This window comes from Stegostoma tigrinum, chromosome 1, assembly GCF_030684315.1.
Source record: "Stegostoma tigrinum isolate sSteTig4 chromosome 1, sSteTig4.hap1, whole genome shotgun sequence".
NCBI lineage: Eukaryota > Metazoa > Chordata > Chondrichthyes > Orectolobiformes > Stegostomatidae > Stegostoma > Stegostoma tigrinum.
Genome location: NC_081354.1, coordinates 36462805 through 36484112, shown reverse-complemented (window position 1 = coordinate 36484112; position 21308 = coordinate 36462805). Strand labels below are relative to the sequence as shown.

At 39.1% G+C, this 21308-nt stretch overlaps 1 protein-coding gene across 1 annotated transcript in view; it reads right to left on the bottom strand.

The window, feature by feature from the left end:
• Nucleotides 1-18964, bottom strand: part of LOC125456794 (short transient receptor potential channel 3) — a 155659-nt gene extending 136695 nt beyond the window's left edge. The window contains exon 1 of the mRNA XM_048541503.2: nucleotides 18683-18964. Coding sequence (XP_048397460.1) covers nucleotides 18683-18837 — 155 coding nt within the window. The 5' untranslated portion in view covers nucleotides 18838-18964. The remainder of the gene's footprint in view (nucleotides 1-18682) is intronic.
• Nucleotides 18965-21308: the final 2344 nt, after the last annotated feature.

Below are 21308 nucleotides of genomic sequence, written 5' to 3'. Positions count from 1 at the left end.
ATCCCTTTGCACTTCTGCTTTACGAATTTTCTCACCGTTTAGAAAACAGTCCTTGCCTGTATTCTTTTTTCCAAAGTGCAAAACCTCACATTTACTCACATTGAATTTCATCAGCCATTTCCTGGACCACTCTCCTAAACTGTCTAAATCTTTCTGCAGCTTCCCCACCTCCTCAGTACTACCTGCCTGTCCACCTATCTTCAGATCATCGGCAAACTTCACCAGAATGCCCCCAGTCCCTTCATCCAGATCATTAATATATAAGGTGAACATCTGTGGCCCCAACACTGAACCCTGTGGGACACAACTCGTCACCGGTTGCCATTCCGAAAAAGAGCCTTTTATCCCAACTCTCTGCCTTCTGTCAGACAGCCAATCCTCAATCCGAGCTAGTAGCTCACCTCGAACACCATGGGCCCTCACCTTGCTCAGCAGCTCCCGTGAGGCACCGTATCAAAGTACATCAACAATGACTTCTCTTATGCAACAGGGAATGACAAACAGAGAGGTGTTGTAAATATCACTTGTTCCAGCCTTGGAGGATCCAGGTGGGTAAATTCTGCAGACATCATTCAGGCTGCCCTTAGTGAAACTGAGACGTCTGATGCATTGGGCTAGCTTTTATGGAGGGTAGGCGGGAAGTTGGCCAGTAGCTGATACACCAAAGAGAAGCCAACCCTACAGCTACAACATGCTGCAGGGGTGCAAAACAAAGTGAGAAAACAACTCACAGTACAACTTCTGTGACTCAGGAGGACGTCCCACCTTCTAGTGCTGCCAGGCAATCTTATTGAATGGTATCTCCAGCACAGTCAGCTCAATAGAGTGCACAGCCAGGACTGGAAGGAGAAAGTTACTGAAGGCAGTTAAGTCCCTGGTTTTTAGGACAAGGAGGAAGGAGATGGAGTTGGGGGGGTTCATGCTTTGGAGGGCAGGTAGTGAGAAACAAAATGCGGTGGTGGGGGGCTTGAAGTTACTACCATCAGGGGGTGGGGTAAAGGGTGTCTTTGATTTGCACAACAGATATCAGACAAATAGCTTGACAATAAAATGTTTACGTGAATTGTGTTCTTGCAAAAATTCTGAATTTAAACTTGACAGTAATCATTAAATAAACATTAACATAAAACAAAGAACTATAGTTGCTGGAAATCAGAAGCAAAAACAGAAATTGCTGGAGAAACTCAGCAGGTGTGGCAGGACCTGTGGAGAGAAAGCGGTGTTAATGCAGAACTCCCTCCACAGGTCACTGTTACTCCGGTAATTTCTGTTTTTGTTTCATTAAATAAGCAGTCTGCCGTAAATATAATTTGGTTACAATATTTTTAATTAAAGTTATGCTTATGCGCACATGTTCCATAAATATGGCCCATTTCTGCAGTGGCATAAAGTTGTATTTTAAACATCAAAATATTAGTTGCTTCAAGGCTATATTAAATGCATAGTTTGATCGCCTGAGGTTCATCTTATAAATATAGCAAGTTAACAACAGATTGCCGCAACAAAATAAATTCTTACCACAATGACTGTCTTTTTAAAAAACACCATAATAGATTATTCAGCCTGTCTTTGGAGCTCAAATTCTAAAATGCTTAATCTTTGGAGCCAAAGATAAAGACAAATTTTGCAGTAATTGATTATTTAGGTACAGACAATGTCTCTTTATTACATTTCTTAACAGATCTTAATATATTTTTCTAGTGCATAATTAAAGTTGAAATTTGCATTTCAATTACCTGTATTATTGTGTTTTTCTCTGTAATTATTTTATCACTTACCCTCTGTTATTGTTCATCCATTGCAAAAGAAGTAAATCAATCCTGAGGCTTAAAATACTGACACCACTAACACTGACTAAATGCTGTCATAGAATCATGGAGTTATAGACAGAAAAGGCCCTTCAGCCAGCACCGACATTTCTAGGCTAATCACATTTTCCAGCACTTGTTCGTAGACTTGAATGTTATGACATTTCAAGGGCTTATCCATGTACTTTTTATAGGTTGTGAGGTTACCCACATCTACTGCCCTCCCAGGCAGTGCATTTCAGGTTCCCACCATTCATTTTTTCTCTCAAATCCTCTCTAAACCTCCTGCCTTCAACTTAAAATTCTGGTCCCTTGTTACTGACCCTTCAACTAAAGGGAACAGCTGTCTCCTATATGCTCTATCCCTTATAATCTTATACGCCTCAGTTAGGTCCCACCCTCTCTGCTCTAAAGAAAACAACCCACGCCTGTCTAGTCTCTCATCAAAGTTGAAATGCTCCAACCCAGGCAACAACCTAGTGAATCCCCTCAGTATCCCCTCCAGTGCAATGGCATTCTTCCTATAATGTGGTGGCCAGAACTGCATACTCGACTCTGGCTATTGCCTAACCAAAGTTTTGCACAGCTCAAACATAACGTCCCTGCTCTTATAATTTATGCTGCAACTGATAAAAGCAAGTGTCCTTCTTAATTATCCTATTAAGCTGTCCTGCCACCTTCACAGATCTGTGGACAATTACACCAAGATCTTTCTGTTTTTCCAAGCTTCCTAGTATCATGCCATTCATTGAGTGTACTCCCTTGTCTTATTTCTTGTTCCATGGTGTATCACCTGAAACTTTTCAGGGTTAAATTCCACCTGCCACTGATTTGACCAGCAAAATTCAAATTCCACTACCTGCTGTGATGAGATTTAAACCTGGGTCCCTGGAATGTTATCTTGGGTATCTGGATTACTAGTCCAGAAATAATACCAATACACCATTGCCTATCCACTGTGCAGGTCTCTTGCCAAGAAGTAATGTGTTTTCATTTTCTTTCTTAATTAATTACAAAGTTAGTTTTTGCCATGCCGAATTTCATTCTACTTGCTTATTTTTTGAATATCTCTAAATATACTGGACAGCAATACTATACCTCACACTATACCCCATAACCCTGATGCCCTTAGTGTCCAGAAATCTACTGAGTTCTGTCTTGAACATGCTCTTGAATATTGACCCTCTACAATCCATCTAGAGTACCACCCTCTGAATGAAAAAAATCCTCCCTCATCTGAGTCTGAAATGGCTGTCCCCTGATTCTGAGACTATCACCAGCCAGGGAAACATCCCATTTATAGCCAGAGATAGTAAGAATTGCCGATGCCGGAATCTGAGACAACAAGGTGTGGAGCTGGAGGAACACATCAGACCAGGCAGCATCAGAGGAGCAGAAAAGCTGACATTTCGAGTCTGGACCAGACCCAAAACGTCAGCTTACCTGCTCCTCTGATGCTGCCTGACCATCTATAGCCACCTTGCCATTACCCTGTTAAGAATTCTGTGAGTTTCAATGCAATCGCCTCTCATTCTTTGAAACTCTACAGAATACAGATCCTGTTTCCTCAAATCTCTCCTCCTACATCAACTTCACTACTGCAGGATGTAATTCAGTAAATTAATCTCTGTCGCACTCCTCCTGTTACCAGTATAACTTTCCTTAGATAAGAAGACCAAAATAGCACTCAAAAATAATCTAGGTTCAGTTTCATCAAGGGTCCATGCAATCGAAGCAAGACCTCTTTTCTTCTGTAATGAAATCTCCATGGGAAGAAGGCTAACATGCCATTTTCCTTTTTAACTCATTGCTGAATCTGCAGCTTAAGAATTTTTATAAGTATAAATTGACATATATGTTTTGTTGTCAGGCTGCTTATCTGACATCCAATATTGAACAAGCTGAAATTCCCTCCATCTAAATATTTGGAAAACTGAAGCCATTTTCTTCAGTCCTTGCCTCAAACTCAATTCCTTCATTGACTCTCTCTGCACTTCCTTGTTTCTTTAAAATCTGCCAAAAATCCATTTGTCTTTTGGTGATCACCCTAATATCTCCTTGTCAGTATTAAACAAGAACACTCCCTTTGGAAATTAATACTTTCCAATTCTGAACATTTAATACTCCTGTATGTGTCTTTTGTTTTCCTATTGGTAGCTTCATACTTAGTCACATTACATACCATCTGCCTGTTCTTGTCCACATACTAGGCCTATCCCTAGTTAAGCTTCTAAATAAATGCTTCTTTGCATTCTCCTTGCCGCTTACATTCTCACCTAGTTTGTGTTATCAGCAAATTTGAAAATATTATATTCAGTCACCACATCAAAATCATTTACACAGGTTATCAATAGGTGTGGTCCTGGTACTGATCCTTGAAGTGCCACATTAATCATTGTTTCCAATCTCCTGGTTGGGACCTTATCAAACTCCTTCCAAAAATCCAAAAACAGCACATCCACTGGTTTTCATTTCTATAGAACATCATCAAAAATTCCAACCAGTTTGTAAAATGTGTTTTCCCTTTTACAAATACATGCTGACTGCCCAACCATATCATTATTTCCTGAAGTATCTGGTTATCACATCTTTTATAACAGATTCTAAATCTTTCCTCCTAGGTATGTCAAATGTCCTGCCTTCATATAAAAAAAATCATTACTAATTAGACAAAATTGAACAATTTAATTTACATTTCATTATTTCCTTATATAATGATTGCACTATATGGAAGGAGGAAGTACCATTTTATCCATTGTGATGAAAATGCATCTGTTTCTCAAACATGATTGAATTGAAAATTAAAGTATTGAATCATAGAATGTTTATTACGTCTGTGCTGCATATACAAGAGCAGCACTGATAGTCACACTATCCTACCCTTTATTCATAATCCAGTTTTTTTTCTTGCATTTTGCAGAATAAAGAGACATGCTGTTGAAGCTTTTCTCACTCATCAGGACAGACACAAGACTACCAAATTTCACAGACAGCAACAATATATAATGCATGAGAAAAAGAGTACTGATTATTTGGCAAGTGGACTCTGACTGGTCAAGGTGTTGCCATGGAAAATGCATCAGGGAAGTTTCCCAAGCTTTTGTTTACACTTAAAAAGGTGCAATGCCTGGATATGCTCTTTTGGGATTGTACTCATTAGAGTTTAGAAGGTTGAGGGGAGATCTAATAGAAACTTACAAGATAATGTATGGTTTAGAAGGGGTGGACGTTAGGAAGTTGTTTCCGTTAGGCGGGGAGACTAGGACCCATGGGCACAGCCTTAAAATTAGAGGGGGTAAATTTAAAACTGAAATGAGACAACATTTCTTCAGCAAGAGAGTGGTGGGCTTGTGGAATTCATTGCCATGGAGTGCAGTGGAGGCCGGGACGTTTGATGCCTTCAAGGCAGAGATCGACAAATTCTTGATCTCAAAAGGAATCGAGGGCTACGGGGAGAGTGCAGGGAAGTGGTGTTGAAAGCCCATCAGCCATGATTTAAATGGCAGAGTGGACTTGATGGGCCAAATGGCCTTACTTCCACTCCTATGTCTTATGGTCTTATGGTCTTCTCTTGAGTATGACTACACCCGGCTTCTTGGAAGCATTTTTTCTTCTCTATGGGTCATTATTCAATGTCCTTTTGAAAGCCACATTTGAATCTTCAAATCCCCTTGCTCATGCAGTTCACTAATCCTAAATCCTAATCACTGCTCTATAAAATAATTCTTACTCAGATCACGGTCGTCTCTTTTGCCAAATCACCTTCAACTGCTGCTTCTTGTTTTCAACAGTGCCCCAGCGGGGAACAATATTTTTCCTATCTATTCTGTCTCGACTCCTCATGATTTTGAACATTCTTTCTCTTCTGTAAGCTTTTCCACACTGTCTCCAGAGTGAAGCCTCTTATTCAGAGGATTATTCTTCCAAATCTTTTCTGCATCTTCTCTAAATCCTTTAATTTTTTCCACAATTACGGAAATGTAGACAAAATAGTCCAGTTGAGGCCAAATCGTTGTTCTATAAGATAAATTATAACGTTCTTAATATTTTCTTTATGCCTCTATTTATAAAGCTCAGGATTCCATTTCTCCTTTTCCAAACACTTGACCTGCTCTGTGACCCTCAACAACTTGTGCATAAATCTGCCAGGTTTCTTTGTTCCTGCACCTTTCTAAAATTGTACTTTTGGATTATATTGCTTGTTCTCATTCTTCCCCACTAGAATGTACTGATGGAATTGTGAAATTAAAAAAAAACAAAAAAAAGGTCAGTGGGCAGCAGTGTTATCTCTGAATCAGGAAGTTTTGGGTTCAAGCCCCATTCTAGGATCTGAGCAGAAAAATTATTTCAACACACAGTGCTGTGCTGTGAGAATGTTGGAACACTTCAGCTTCAAGGATAGGTTGAATTGAGGCTCTATCTACTCTTTATGGTGTATATAAAAAAGCTATGGCACTTAGCATTTTTTTGGAACAGATTCGAATTTACCATGCTGCAGACAAATAGATCTTGCATAAATTGTCCCTTTAAGATGTGAGCATTTGTGGCTGGTCAGCAAAGGAAGCGAAAGAGAACACTGATTCACTGCATCCTGTTCAATATCTAGCCCTCAATCAATACTACAAAAAAAAAATTCTCTGGTGATTGTCAAATTGCTGTCTGCGGGAGCTCATTGAGCATAAATTGTTTACCACAATTCCAATGTTACTCTTTGATGATATTTCAAAATACTTCATTGGCTTAAAGTGCTCTTGAAAGTCTCAATATAAATGTAAGTTTTTTTTTCAATAAACTATTGTGCAATTGAAAATCATTCATTACTTAGAAAGCAAGTATATAGCATATCCTAACATGCATAGCACTCATAGAATTTAGCTCCAATGCCATCTGTGGACACTGTGAGTCTGAGTCTCTAACTCGGTGAAAACTCGGTCCATCCTTGATAGACCTTTGGAGCAGGGGTGGATGTTAGGAGCTGTGCTCTTCAGAACTAGGTTCAAAAGAAGGGTCACTGGACCCAAAATGTTAGGTCTAATTTCTCTCCACAGATACTGCCAGACCTGCTGAGCTTTTCCAACAATTTGTTTTTGTTTCTATTTTCCAGCATCTGCAGTTCTTTCAGGCTTTTTCTTCAGGTCTTTGATGGAGAAGCTGAAGATGGTTAAGCTGGGAACACAGTACCCTGAGGAGCTTCTACAGAGATATTCTGGAGATGCTCAGATCCTAGAATGGGGCTGACCTCCAACAACCATCTTTCTTCGAACTAGGTAGGACTTCAATCAATGAAAAGTTTTCATCCTAATTCCCATTGTCTCTAGCTTTGCTAAAGTTATTTGATGCCAAACTCTATGGAAGTTGTGAAGTTTTATGGAAGTCAAGGGAAATCACTGTCACCTCACGTATGGTACTTGGCCATGTTTGAACCAAGATTGTAGTAAGAAGCTGAGTGGCCTAATAAAGCTTTTATGGAGGGTTAGTGAGCAGGTTGTTATTAAGCAAGTGCTGCTTGATGGCACTGTTGATGATACTTTCCATCACTTTATTGATGATTGAGAGTAGACTGATGATGTGGCAATTGGCCAGGTTGAATTTGTCCTGCTTTCTGTGTAGATTCACACCTTGACAATATTCCACATTGTCGGGTAAATGCTAGTGTGATGGTTGTACTGGAACAGCTTGGCCGGTGGGTTGGAAAATTCCGAAGCATACATTTTCAGTACCATTTTCAGAATGTTGTCAGGTTCCTCAGCATTTGCAGTATTTAGTGTTCTTGTTCAGCTTTTGTACTCAACTCCTGTGATTTATTGCATTTTCCAGGTATCATAAATGTTACCCTGAGAATGTGCAGACTTACTATTTCTAATGTGTATCATTGTATATATGTTGATATTGGTGTCTATTATTATCATGGCATGCTTAAATACAATGCAAAAACATCAAATACTTTATAAGGTTATCAAAGAATATTGTTGGCCAAGAAAATATTAAAGGGAAAGGTAAAGTTATCATATTCTTTGTGGACTGTACAGCTTTTCTCTCACTAGACAGACATGACTGGTGGTGATTTAACCTGGAAGTTATGATGCCTCAGACAAGGAGAGAGGCTCATGCTAACTTCAGCCAGTGCTAGAATTGAACCTACACTGTGAGCAATACACTGTATGACAAACCAGCCATCTAGCCAACTAAGCTAAATATTGTAATGGGTCATGCACAATCACCAAAAAAAACAATTGACTGTGGGAGTAATACTCTGACTTTGTTCTCCCAGTGGGCAGCATTACCTACTGGGATCAAATATTCAAGTAAATGTTGTGCAGTTTTACAGCGATTGATTTTCTAATGACTGCACTTAAATTATTCGCCTCTGTATCACGAATCTATGCACACAGTTGGCACAGGTCTCCACAAATTGTGGTAAGCCATAAAATGATCCCATCTTTTGTCGCATTTGTGTGACTTCCAATTGTTAGCTCGACAGCTTAAATTACAGAGGCCTGCCAGCAGGTCACTTGTCCAGTCATTAATAGGAAAGTTGTATCACTGAATGAGTAATTGAATAGCACCTTATCAAATGGAAAGAAAATGAATTTAATCTGAGATAATGAATTAACACATCATTCTTGTGTAACTTGAAGATATAACAAAAAGTCTGGATTAAACCTTTCTGGTGTTACTATAAAACTTTGAGCAAAATATCTTCTTTCTCTTTTTGTTTTTAGGATGAGGATGATGCCTGCAAGCTTTGATTTATTGCCTTTAGTAATGATCCATGTGATGTCCCCTTTAACAATAAAGTGGGCTACGGAGTATTCTGAGAAAAGGATAATTGGTTTCCTGATTATCATATCATTGGATTTGAATCAATACTCATGTGACCTGATGTTGCCATGGGCGTTGCAAAGCAAGAAGCAAAAATGGTACATCAAAAGCTAATTACAGTGATAGAGTTTCAGCCTCCTCCCTTGATGACACGTAGGTCAAATCTTACAAAATTGGTGTAAATTGAAACAAGTAACGCCTATTGATACTGAATGCGATACTGAAGTATGGCTTTGAGAATATAGAAATGACTGTACTACTGTGTATGTTACACAGTTGGCAACTAAAAACAGGCAGAGCATGGGATTGAGGATGAGATGTTACTTAGACTGTTACTTTATGTTACACTCTATCAAACTATTTAAAGAAGGTTAGAGAAGTGAATCATTCATGATTCTATACCATCAGGATTGGTGCGACCAGAGTGAGATGGACACCTTGTCAGTGGTAGCTGTGCCCAGGGACTTCAAGTGGATTACGGCTACTGTTGAATGCTACTCGATGGCTAAAGGAATTGAGTAGAAAGTAAAAGATCTGACGGGGTGGTAGCTGGATTAGAAAGAGAGCAAAATGGCATATGGTGTTATACTCATGCAGGATGCAGTGTAAAGCGTCTGTAACTACTTGCGACATATATTTATCGTGTAAACTATTTGAAGTGAAATATAACTTTTTGTTTTGAAAGAACATTCACCTGTTAATTCATATTTGAATAATGTTTATTTTTAGCTTGCTTATAAAAGTTTAAAAGATTTTTAAAAATATTCAGAGGTTTTCTTTTGCAAAAATTGTCTGTCTCTATGAGGAATCTAACACAATCCCCAGATGTCCTGTTACATTCATAATGCGTCTCCTCTGTGAATGGCTGCAGCATGACAGCAGTTGTTGAAACAACCTTGCACAGTAACAATGATATATATTGTACAGTGAATGTTGGTAAGCCATAGTTCACTTGATCAAATGAAAGAGAGATCAATTCAGCAAACTGCTCTGTTTGAATGGTGTAGAGGTTCCACTGTATTTCTGTGGCTACATCCATGTAATAGTTCATCACACTCCTCAATGGGTTTTGTAGGTGGTGGAGAAACTTTGAGGGAACAAACATATGTTTCTTGGAAATGATAATATAAAATAGCTAACACATGAAATATCTGCTATAATATGAATTATGCCAAGTAGCGTTCCTCTAAGTTAGAAGTCCAAATAAGCGCTATTGCAGATCGGCTGCTGAAGCAATACCATTACAACACTCCACAAAGCCTACTTTAATCAGATAATAAGAGCATTACTTGTCCATCATTAATATCAGTTTAAGCAAGCGAATGAAATAGAATAGATTGCACAAGAATGTGTGATGTTTAAAACTAGAGGAAACAGCATAATTAGAAAGTGTAAAGGTCACCTTGGGGATAATGGAAGAATTCCTGGAGAAAATGATGCAAATACTCCTCAGTACAAATCACAGATAAGTCATGGATCATAAAGTTTCAAACTGTTTTTATTTGTTAGTTTTCTGTCAATACCTTTGTGCATAAACAGAGTCACTGTTAAAACAAAATGCTTTAAGGCTAAAAAAATGATTAGAAAATGAAATAAAAACCATAAAAATTGCACTGGAACTAACAATTAAAATACTTAAAAACTATGTTTTGCCTTAATCTCAGTTTTAACTTTGTTTAATTGTCAAATAACATGATGCCAAAATATGTACAGACTCACTTGCCTGCTTTTTCCACATAACTTTTGAGTCCTTAATAGATCAAACACCTGTCCAACTTGGGTTCTTCTAAAGCTACATTTGTTCAACTGGGTGATGGAAGTTTCTTGAGGGCATATCTGCTGAACTAAGTCTATAGCAAGTAGTGACAGAACAACAAGAATGAAAGAAGCTACTCGACATTGTCCTCATTAATCCACCTTTTACAGTTGCATCATTCCATAATGTTTCCAAGACTAATGTACAGCCTACATGAAGACTAAGTCTTGTATTCAGACTGAGTTCACCCTCTGTGGTTGCCTATTTGAGACAGAAATTGATTAGACAACCAGGGAGATACATGGAAGAGTATGTAGCAGGCTGGGAGGTTCATGTACAGTGATCTTTCGGTTGACAATTTAAGGGTTAAAACATTGAATGTAAACTTTGGAAGTTTTCTAAGTTTTCTAAACTGATGAACAACATAAAATACCTGTTCAATACTTCTGTCATTTCTTTGTTTTCTATTATTAATTCACCAGACTCATTCTCTAGAAGACTACATTCATTTTAGTCATGCTTTTCCTTTTTTAAGTATCTGCAGAAACTCTTATTATGTTTTTCATTTGTTTTCTAGCAGGCTTTCTCTCGCACTTTTAAATTCTGTTATTATGATTTTTAGTCATTCTTTTCTGGTTCTCAATGTCCATTCAATCTTCTGACCTACCACTAACCTTTACAGATTAACACACAATTCTTCAATTTGATACTATCCTTAAATTTCTCATTTACCTACAAATGATGCATCTACCTCCTAGATTTTTTCTTTCTCAACTGGAACAAAACTTTGCTGAGAGTTATTAAATGGTTCCTTTGTTCTGCCACTGCACCTTACTTTTCAACTTAGTTTCCCAGTTCACTTTAGCAAAACAATTTGAATAAATTCGAGGTCAAAAAGGAGGTAAACAGCTGGAGTTTGGTGCAGAGGTCATTCATCCAGTACAGGAAATTTTTCAATGACCTCATAAGATCTAGCAAGGTGAATGGCATGCAAATTTCTGATTGTAACCATCTGTTACTTTTGTAGTCTCCAAACACGTAGGCTTTGGAGCCATCTATTAGTAGTCTTATATATGTCAGTCCTGGCAGCAATCTACCTCTACGTCTCAACAGACAACAATGACACTTTCCAATTGTTTACTGACCTAATACTTCCTATCTCCTACAATGATTCCCTTCAAATTTTGTGTTCGCATCTTATGCAAAGACTGCCCTCATAAGAGTTCATAATATCTATATTTCCTTCCTGAAGAAGACAGCATACAGTTCATGAGAGTAATGTAAAAGCAGAGCATCTCTGACCATTCTGATGCAAGTATAGGAATAAAGAGTAGAAGTGTCACAGCAGTTCACTGGAAAGTTTGCATAAATCTGTAGGATCTTCTCACATACGAGCTGCACATTGAATTAGTGGAAACATTTAGTACAAAAATATACACTTGACTTGACTATTGATAGCCTTATGAGTGTACATCAATTACACCCTGTACCTGAGGAAATCCTGCCATCAAGACAAAACTTTTTTCCCACTGGGCATAATTGGTCACATTAGAGTCAAAACTGATGTACTACGATGCAATCCAAATTATTCAGCCCCTCACTAGTACACTTGTGGACTGCACTTTGTTAACTCAAAGAGGTGTCTGTTGTTTTGTATTTAAATGAAGCAGATGTATAAATATTAAAGCTATTATCATCTTTACTACTAAGTGCAATGGGCGATCTCTTGCTTCCAAATACGTCATCGCCCATCAGAGTGTTTAGGTCACCACCTACCTAATTGGACAGCTGAAGTTTTCAGAGGTACTTGCTGGGCTTGCTACTCTGGAGGTTGAGCTGCTAAGAACGGCAGCTCTTCCACAATGTACTACCCCAATTCAGAGGGCATGCAACACAACAATGCTGCACTCTCTCAGTTCTGAATGAACTGTCAGACTAGAGTATATGCTCAAGCCTTCTAATTCACTGTAGGTATATTACAAACCTATTGAGTTGAAAAAGAACTTGTATAAAAGCTTCAATCAATGAATCCTGCATGTGCTCTATGATATTAGGATTTATTTCATTGACTGATGCAAGGGAATACAGCAAATGCATTCTGTTATGCCATAGCATGTATTGAACTGAATTGTCTTGCATCTATCCATAGATCTCTCATAGTACCTCAAATTAAAACTAAACCTTTTTCTGATTCATGTTCTTCACAAAGCCACAATTGATAGTAAAAGCTTTCAGAAATGCTGTACCAATCAAGGAAAGGTTTACATAATGCAATTATAATGTCTTCAATCCAATTCATTACTTCTCTGAAATATTTTAATTAAATAAACCTTTTCACTCAAATTATTCAGATCATGCTTAGTGGAAATGAGCATGTCTTGAATTCTTATGTAAACCATGACCTATAGACATCACTGTGTATTGCTTTGTTTAATTATTTTTGCCTTCCAATATTCTCTTTTTTGCTTAAACAGCAAACCATTTTGAACAATGGTTCCACAAATGCTACTTCACCAGAGTCTTCCATGCGTATCTCCCATTTTCCTACTTTCCATAACTTTGAGGAGATGCAAAAACACTGTTCCCTCTGTGTATATTTTATTCTTTATTCATTCGCAGGATGACAGCATCGCTGGCTAGGCAGGATTTATTGCCGACAAGGCAGTTAAGAGTCAACGACATTGCTATGGATCTGGAGTCATATGTAGACCAGACCAGGTAAGGATGGCAGTTTCCTTCCCTAAAGGACATTAGTGAACCAGATTAGTTTTCCCAACAATTGACAACAAATTTGCAGCCATCATTAGACTCCTAATTCCAGATATTTATTGAATTCAAATTCCACCATCTGTCATTGCAGGATTTGAGCCCAGGTCCCTAGAACATTATCTGGGTTTCCAGACTAACAGTTCAGCAATAATACCACTAGGCCATTTGACACCAAGTCCCATTCATTCTTGTGCCTGCTGACCTATATTGTCTACCAGTTATCAATGCCTCAATTTTAAGTTCTCCCTTTTCTTTTCAAATCCCTCAATGACTTTAGCCCTGTCTCCAGCTCTACAAGCCTTTGGGATGTCTGCACTTCTCCATCTCTGGCCCCTTGAACCTTCTTGGTTTTAATCATTTCATTGTTGTTGGCTGTGAAATGCCTTCCCTAAAATTCTTCACCTTCCTACGTCTTTTTCCTCATTTAGATTGGTCCTTAAACTCTACTTCTTCAGTCAAAATTTTGTTAATCTTCTGCTTTCATGTCTCTTTCTAGAGAGCAAGGTCAAAATCTGGTCAATGACAAGCCTATGAAATGCCTTAGGGTATTTTACGAGGTTAAAGACTATGTAAATGCAGGTGCTTGTACTTTTTGCTATTGCAAAGAGATGGGAAATTGAAAGACAGGTCAGAAATATTTCAGCTTTATTTGTTTAATATAAGCAACTCCACATGTTTTGGGCCATCCTATATATGGAACAAACTGAACTCCAAACTTAGTAATGAATACATAGACATAGAACATAGAACAATACAGCACAGTACAGGCCCTTCAGCCCACTCTATTGTGCCGAACTTTTGCCCTAATCCTAAAGTCAATCTAACCTCCACTGCTACCTTATACTATCATCTATATGCCTTTCTAATAGCCGCTTAAATGCCCCTAATGAGGCTGAATCCACTACCCTTTCCGGCAATATATTCCACACCCCTACCACTCTCCGAGTAAAGAACATACCTCTGATGTCTTCTGGACATCTACCTCCTTTCATTTTAAACCTATGTCTTCTCACAAAAGCTACCTCCACCCTAGGAAAAAGTCTCTGGCTGTCTAATCTATCTATACCTCTGATCATTTTGTACACCTCTATCAAATCACCTCTCATCCTTCGTCGTTCTAAAGAGAAAGGACCTAGCTCTCTCAACCTTTCCTCATAAGACCTACCCTCCATTCCAGGCAACATCCTGGTAAATCTCCTCTGCACTTTTTCTAATGCTTCCACATCTTTTCTGAGGTGACCTGAGCTGGATACAATACTCCAGATGTGGCCGAACCAGGCTTTTGTATAGCTGGAGCATAACTTCACGGCTCTTGAACTCAATCACTCTATTGATGAAAGCTAACACACCATATGCCTTCTTAACAACTCTATCCACCTGGGTGGCAGCTTTCAGGGAACTGTGGACATGAACCCCAAGATCCCTCTGCTCCTCCACATTGCCAAGAATCTTTCTGTTAACCCTGTATTCTGCTTTCAAATTTGACCTTCCAAAATGAATCACCTCACATTTTTCAGGGTTAAACTCTATCTGCCACTTCTCAGCCCAGCTCTGCATTCTATCAATGTCCCTTTGTAACCTAGAGCAGCCCTCTGCACTGTCCACAACGTGGCCCACCTTTGTGCCATCCGGGAACTTGCTAATTCACCCTTCCACTCCTTCATCCAAATCATTTACAAAAATCACAAGAAGAAGGGGAGCCAGGACAGATCTTTGTCGTACACCACTCGTAGCTGAGCACCATGTTGAATATTTTCCGTCCACTACCACCCTTTGTCGTCAGTCAATTCTGAATCCAATCTGCCACATTTCCCCCTATCCCATGCCTCCTTACCTTCTGTGTGAGCCTACCATGGGGAATCTTATCAAACGCCTTACTTAAATCCATGTATACCACATCCACTGCTCCACCTTCATCCATGTGTTTGGTCACCTCTTCAAAGAATTCAATAAGGTTCGTGAGGCATGATCTACCCTCACAAATCCATGCTGGCTATCATGAATCAAACTGTGCCTTTCCGAGTGATCATAAATCCTGTCTCTCAGAGCCCTTTCCAATAATTTGCCCACCACTGACGTGAGACTAATTGGCCTGTAATTTCTGGGTTTATTCCTGTTCCCTTTCTTGAACAAGGGAATGACGTCTGCCTCTTTCCAATCTTCCAGCACTATACCCGTGGACAGTGAGGACGAAAAGATCATCACCAAAGGCCCTGCGATCTCGTCCCTTGCTTCCCATAGAATCCTTGGATAAATAAAGGGCCGGGGGACTTATCTATCTTCAACTTCCTCAGAATTCCTAGCATGTCTTCTTTACTAACATCAACCTCCTCTAGCCTATTTGCCTGTTTCACAATGTCCTCCTCTACAACTAGGTTCCTCTCAGTTGTGAATACTGAAGAAAAGTTTCATTAAGGGCCTCTCCTATCTCTTTGGGCTCTGTGCACAAATTCCCTTTACAATCCTTGATTGGCCCTGATCAAAAACATGATCACTTGAGAGCCTGTAAGCGTAGTTGCTTAAAGGAAAAGACCAAAACTAAGAATAATAGAAAGACTTTCATATATGTAGCAAATGGGCATCATCCCTCCCCCACTGGTGATATAAAAATACAGTGAGGCTAATGATGTCCACCATTATTTATGTAGTACCACACGACTGGTAGATCAAATTTTAATGAGGAACAATGTGTGGTTAAGCATAAATACCTGTCCTAAGTGGAAAAGTCCATACAGAATGAAGACCTTTGACCACAAGACCATCAGGCAGTGGTCAACACATAATGTCCTCGAGGCCTTACAGAGAAAGGATGAGGCCAATCCTATTAACAAAGTGAGGAGCTGGATGAACACAGCAGGCCAAGCAGCATCTCAGGAGCACAAAAGCTGAAGTTTCGGGCCTAGACCTTTCATCAGAGAGCCCTTTCATCAGAGAGCGCTCCTGAGATGCTGCTTGGCCTGCTGTGTTCATCCAGCTCCACACTTTGTTATCTTAGATTCTCCAGCATCTGCAGTTCCCATTATCACAGGCCAATGCTATTGAATGGTTCCCTGAGCAAACTGTTGAAGTCATTTGGCAGAATGCCTCATCACCAGAATGTTTCATCAAGCATCAAAATATAGCTTGGTTGGTGGTGAAAAGGCTATTATTCATCAGTTCTTTCATGCTTGTCCATCTCTCTGCCCTTGAGAAGGTTGCAGTATTGAGGAGACTGTTGCATATCTTGTTCTGCAATGTTCTTTTGCAAAAAGTTCTGGAGAGATATGCAGTGCCTTTTGTCAAGGTTTATATTGAGCAGCTGTATGACTCAGAATCTTTGCTCTATAGGCTGTTCCCAATATGTACACTGAAACAAATATCAACTGCACCTTGAGGACCATCAACTGTGTGAATGACGCACTTTAATCTGCCTGAGACTTATGTATTTTTGAGTGCAAAGGGCTGTTCTCGACAGAGTGTTGCAGGATGTCACATTTTACAGTCCAGGACGAAGTTCCAAGGAACATGCTAAAGCTTGTGGCAGTTGCTGGCAAGATACAATGGGGCAATGCTGCTCTCTTTGGCCTTTTCTGTCATGATATTCTGAGGATCTGTTAGCCTATATATGGAGCTTGTATTGGAATGTGAATAGACACATCATATTTAGCAAATGCCTCCATTTTGCATTTTGACGGAGGTACCTAAGAGTGCAATGCTCAAATGAGAAACGTGATACATTTTACTGTATTACCTGTAAACTTGAACTGTTTTATAACCCATTTGCAGATAATTATAATTAAAGTACACTTTTGCATAATATATATGTTATAATAATATATAAGTTGTTGCTAAGGCTGTGTTTGTCCACCATTAGCCACATGAAAATGATATCTCAGTCTACCTTATCCTTGAACATGCATGAAGCGCACTGAATATTATGGATTTGGGCTATTTGTGCTACGAATAAATATTTTCAACAAGGTAACGAGCGATAATTCCTGCTAAACAACTTCTCTGCCATTGGAAACTAATTGTTGCAAACGTGGAAGCTCATTCCCTCAGATTTTAAAAGTTACTGAAGATTTTAAAATGTCATTTTGTTTAAGCTTTTCCTTCCTCTCTCTGAAATGAGCTTTCACGTTGTGCTTTTATTTCTTCCTAAAGCTGATTTTAAGTGAATGAATTCAAGCCATTTACACTTTCCATTTCAATTCTCGCACCCATTTCTAATCCGTCAATCTGATTAATTCGGGGGTTTCCAGTAGCTTGCACCAGCAACTCAGGTTCGGAACGTTCAAATTTCCTCACTGCTCGCACTCCCAACAACTGGCCGCGCAAAACTTTTTAAAAGTCTCAACATGTGGGATAAATCAATCTAGGTAACGGCAAGCGCCATTGGATTCCCAGCTACAGCAAAGTAAGTCTTTTATTTATTTCTCCCCTTAAATCTAAACTAATTTCACCATAAATTTCACATTCATTTCCGACGTGCCTAAACGCACTGGTTAATAATGTTCTTTAGGGACGGAACAAAGTTTGATCCGAAAAAACAAAGCATCCGAAAATGATTTTTAAAATCCTGAAAATGCAACTGTCAGTATCTGTGACACGACAGGGCAAGATGCAAACCCTGAACTCATTCATTCTGTCCACAGCCACTACCTGACCTGACGGGCGTACTCAGGATTTTGTATTTCAGTTAGGTACATGTCCTGATATAGGATGCAAAGAACTCAGGCCAGTTCTGAAGTAATGGTTAAACCATGACTGTTCTACCGCCCAGTATGTACCTGCATTTGTGTCTGTTAGTGTTCTCGAATGACTGTGCATAATGACTACTAATATTCATAAATTGAAATATGATGTTCGAAACTCTGTCACTTACCTGCTACTTCACTTGGTGGCGCTGATTTTCAGGGAAAGGGGAAAAAACCGGGATCCCAATTTTAACTTATAAATTGAGTCCGCTTTTCGGAATTAGTGTGCATTGAGATGTTTGTTTGACGTTTAGTTAAATGGTCCATCTGAAGAATTCAATATTACATCTACTTCGAAGATCTCTTAAACCACTAAATTAAGCAAATAAATTTTGAATGTAACTTTAGGATTGTAACACGTCTCCGTAACATTCCATATGCATCAAAATTAGGTAATTTCTGATGCCTTTCGCTAAAGTCACAGAAAATTTTTAAAAAGTGCATTTTAAAAGAAATTAAATTTAAAAGAAAAACAGATTTTGTAACCTTGTCATTGTGACAATGCCATTTTGTTTTTTCTTGTGTTGGACATACACGGTTCCCTAATCTTGCGTAAAATGTTCAACTGTACGCATTCCCAATCTCATTTATTTTAAAAGTTGCATTGCCTTTGAATAAAAGTGAGACACCATTCTGCGGCAAATTCAATATGAAATATCTTTTACGATGTATCTTGTATCGTTTATCCATTTTACCACTTCCTTAATCGTATTTACACGGAAATAACAAAAAAAACAGACTGGCTGGATTAAATATATTAATGATTCAACGCAACGAATGAAAATACTTACATGGTATCGGGGTATCCATGTGTTTTCCTGTCTTCTGCGATTGGGTTGGAATATTGTGAACTCAAATCCCCATTCTTCTCTTTCCAGTCCCGCCGGTTTTCTTCGTAAAAGGAAACTGTTATCTGAGCCTGACACCTTCTCTCTTCTTCTGACATTCAGGCTGATGAGTTCTTCACACCAATGTATATATAGAAAGTAGAATTAATCACGTTTCAGTTGCCAGCAGGACTGATTTTTCTCTGCGGCAGCGGGATTTCTCCGTGTGCCGGTGGGACTGGCGCACATTCACGAAGGAACAGTGATACTGACCAACCTGCTCCAGTACTTCCCAGTTCGCCCCTTACCCACCCCACCCCCCACCTCCTCCATGAAAGCTGAAATGTGTGTGTCAGAGAGAGCCGGGGAGATGCTGATCACCAGCAAAGCCAGCCAGATTGGCACCAATTCAACTCGACCCCAAAGCAGTTAAGCCACACAGTGGACAAACGGAACATCGGAAGTGAAATAGTATGGATCAGAAAGAAACCCACAGCAAAATTGTCACCAAAGTGCAGGAAACTTGGGATATGCGAGATCCGTTCGCCTCAGAGCTGTGGAAAAGCGTACCTGCGGCACCGAAGAAAAACCCTTATTTTTCCGACAAGCGGTCATGCACCGTCCGGGATACAGGCTGATAAGGGGCATTAAGGTCAGTGGCTAATCAGTGAAATTTGGGATCCACCGCCAGAAGTGGCGTGCTAACGTGCCTATTAGTTAAACATCAAGCTGAGAAAGCAGATGGATTAGTAATGGTTCGGGACAGAGAGTACGGGAAGATTATACAGAAAGGAACTACTGGGAGCTAAACAGAATGAATTATTGAAGGGCCCATGTGCCCGTGAAGGAGAAAGGTGCGGAATGTAGGAACAAATATCATGATGAAAAGAGACAGACGAATCAAGAGACCAACTACTTCAGATGCATCTCTTGGAATCTCCAGCATCTGCAGTTCCCATTATCTCTCTCTCTCTCTACTTCAGATGCATGTTTCGTTGAGGGAGATTTGGTTGCAACAGGGTGAGGCTCGCATGGACAATAATGCATGAGCAATTCCGAGGTCACAGACAATACATGTCAAGTTAACCTCCGGCACAACGAAAACTAAACGATTAGAATAAAGATGGCAAACTCACTAATAAGAGGTGCGTTCACACTTTTATGGAGCAACAAGACCGAAACAATTGCAAATAACCCATTTTCACAAAAGAACATTTGACTTTAGTAAATCACCCTAAGCTAATCGTTGAGAAAGTATACCTTTCAAAAGATTGGATTTTGAGATTGGTTCACATTTTTTCAAATTGCAAATCAAAACCTCATATTTTGTAATCCTGTGCCTTTTAAACTCGTGCTTCAATCTTGAATTTGGCCTTCTTTAAATAGTGCCACCATCGTGTTTACTGCTCACACCTTGCTTCAAATCAGTGCAGTGTGCGATGTTGTTTGCTTTTTGATTACTACAAAATTTTCCTGGGCCTGTGATCAGATCTTCAATTTTAGCGTTTTATTTAAATAATTGCTAAATATTAAATAAATGAGACAAGGAGCAGTATGATAACCTCAAGCATTAAAAAATCCACTAAAATATATCCTTTGAATCCTTTCCTCCATTTTTTGTCTGAGTAATGGGAAGATCTGTCAAAAATAAAGTTTTAAATGTAATAAAAGCAGGGCCAGCAAAAATCACATATTTTCCAATAAACTGAAAGAGAAACGCATTCAGAATTGTCTTTGAAGTGACTTTGATAGTCTAACATGTTCAACATGAAGTCTTACCTCAAAGCCTGGAATTGATTATTATGTCTTGACTTGTGTTTGCCTTGGTTCAGAGGTAGCAGCCTTCCTTCTTGAGTCCTGAGATTGTAGGTTTACCAGAAATTTCAGCACATTATTTTGGCTGACATACGGATCACAATGTTGAAAGAGTTCTCCAGTATAAGAAGTTCTGACCTTCCCACAATGTGTCTGAACCCATTTGCCTCTCAGGTAGAAACCGAAATTCCCACAGGATTACTTCTTTAATTCTTCTCCTCCTTCAAGTCCATCACTTGGCACCACTATTCAAGTCTCTTCTTGAAAATCATGCTCTCTATCACTAATCTAATCACCATCCCATGTTTCTCATAAGATATTAAAGAAGGTTGTCAATGTCTACCACCACCAAAACTGTATAAAGTAACTCTTTCCCACAGCTTTTGCACTGAACTAGCCCATGATGATTCTTGTTTTAGTTTCTAATTATCAAACTCTTCTCTGAATTTATTGATTTGCTAAAAATCTCTGAGTAAATTTGCAGATTAGATCATTGCCATCTGCCAAATTTGCAACTACTCATTTGATTTAACTGTCTCCTGCACCTGTTCTGGCCATGAAGAGGTGACCTTATACCTTCACCCCATAATGACATTAGTGCAAAGCCAATTTTAAGCAAGATATCTTAAGCAGATCAAGCTAGCACTGAATTTTGTGCTTAGTAAGCTATAGACTGGGCTGGGAACTTGAGAGATTCTTGAGAAGTACATAATGGAACACCTCTCATGACCTATTCACTGCCAAGAGTCTGATATTGTCCCGCGATTGTAAGATG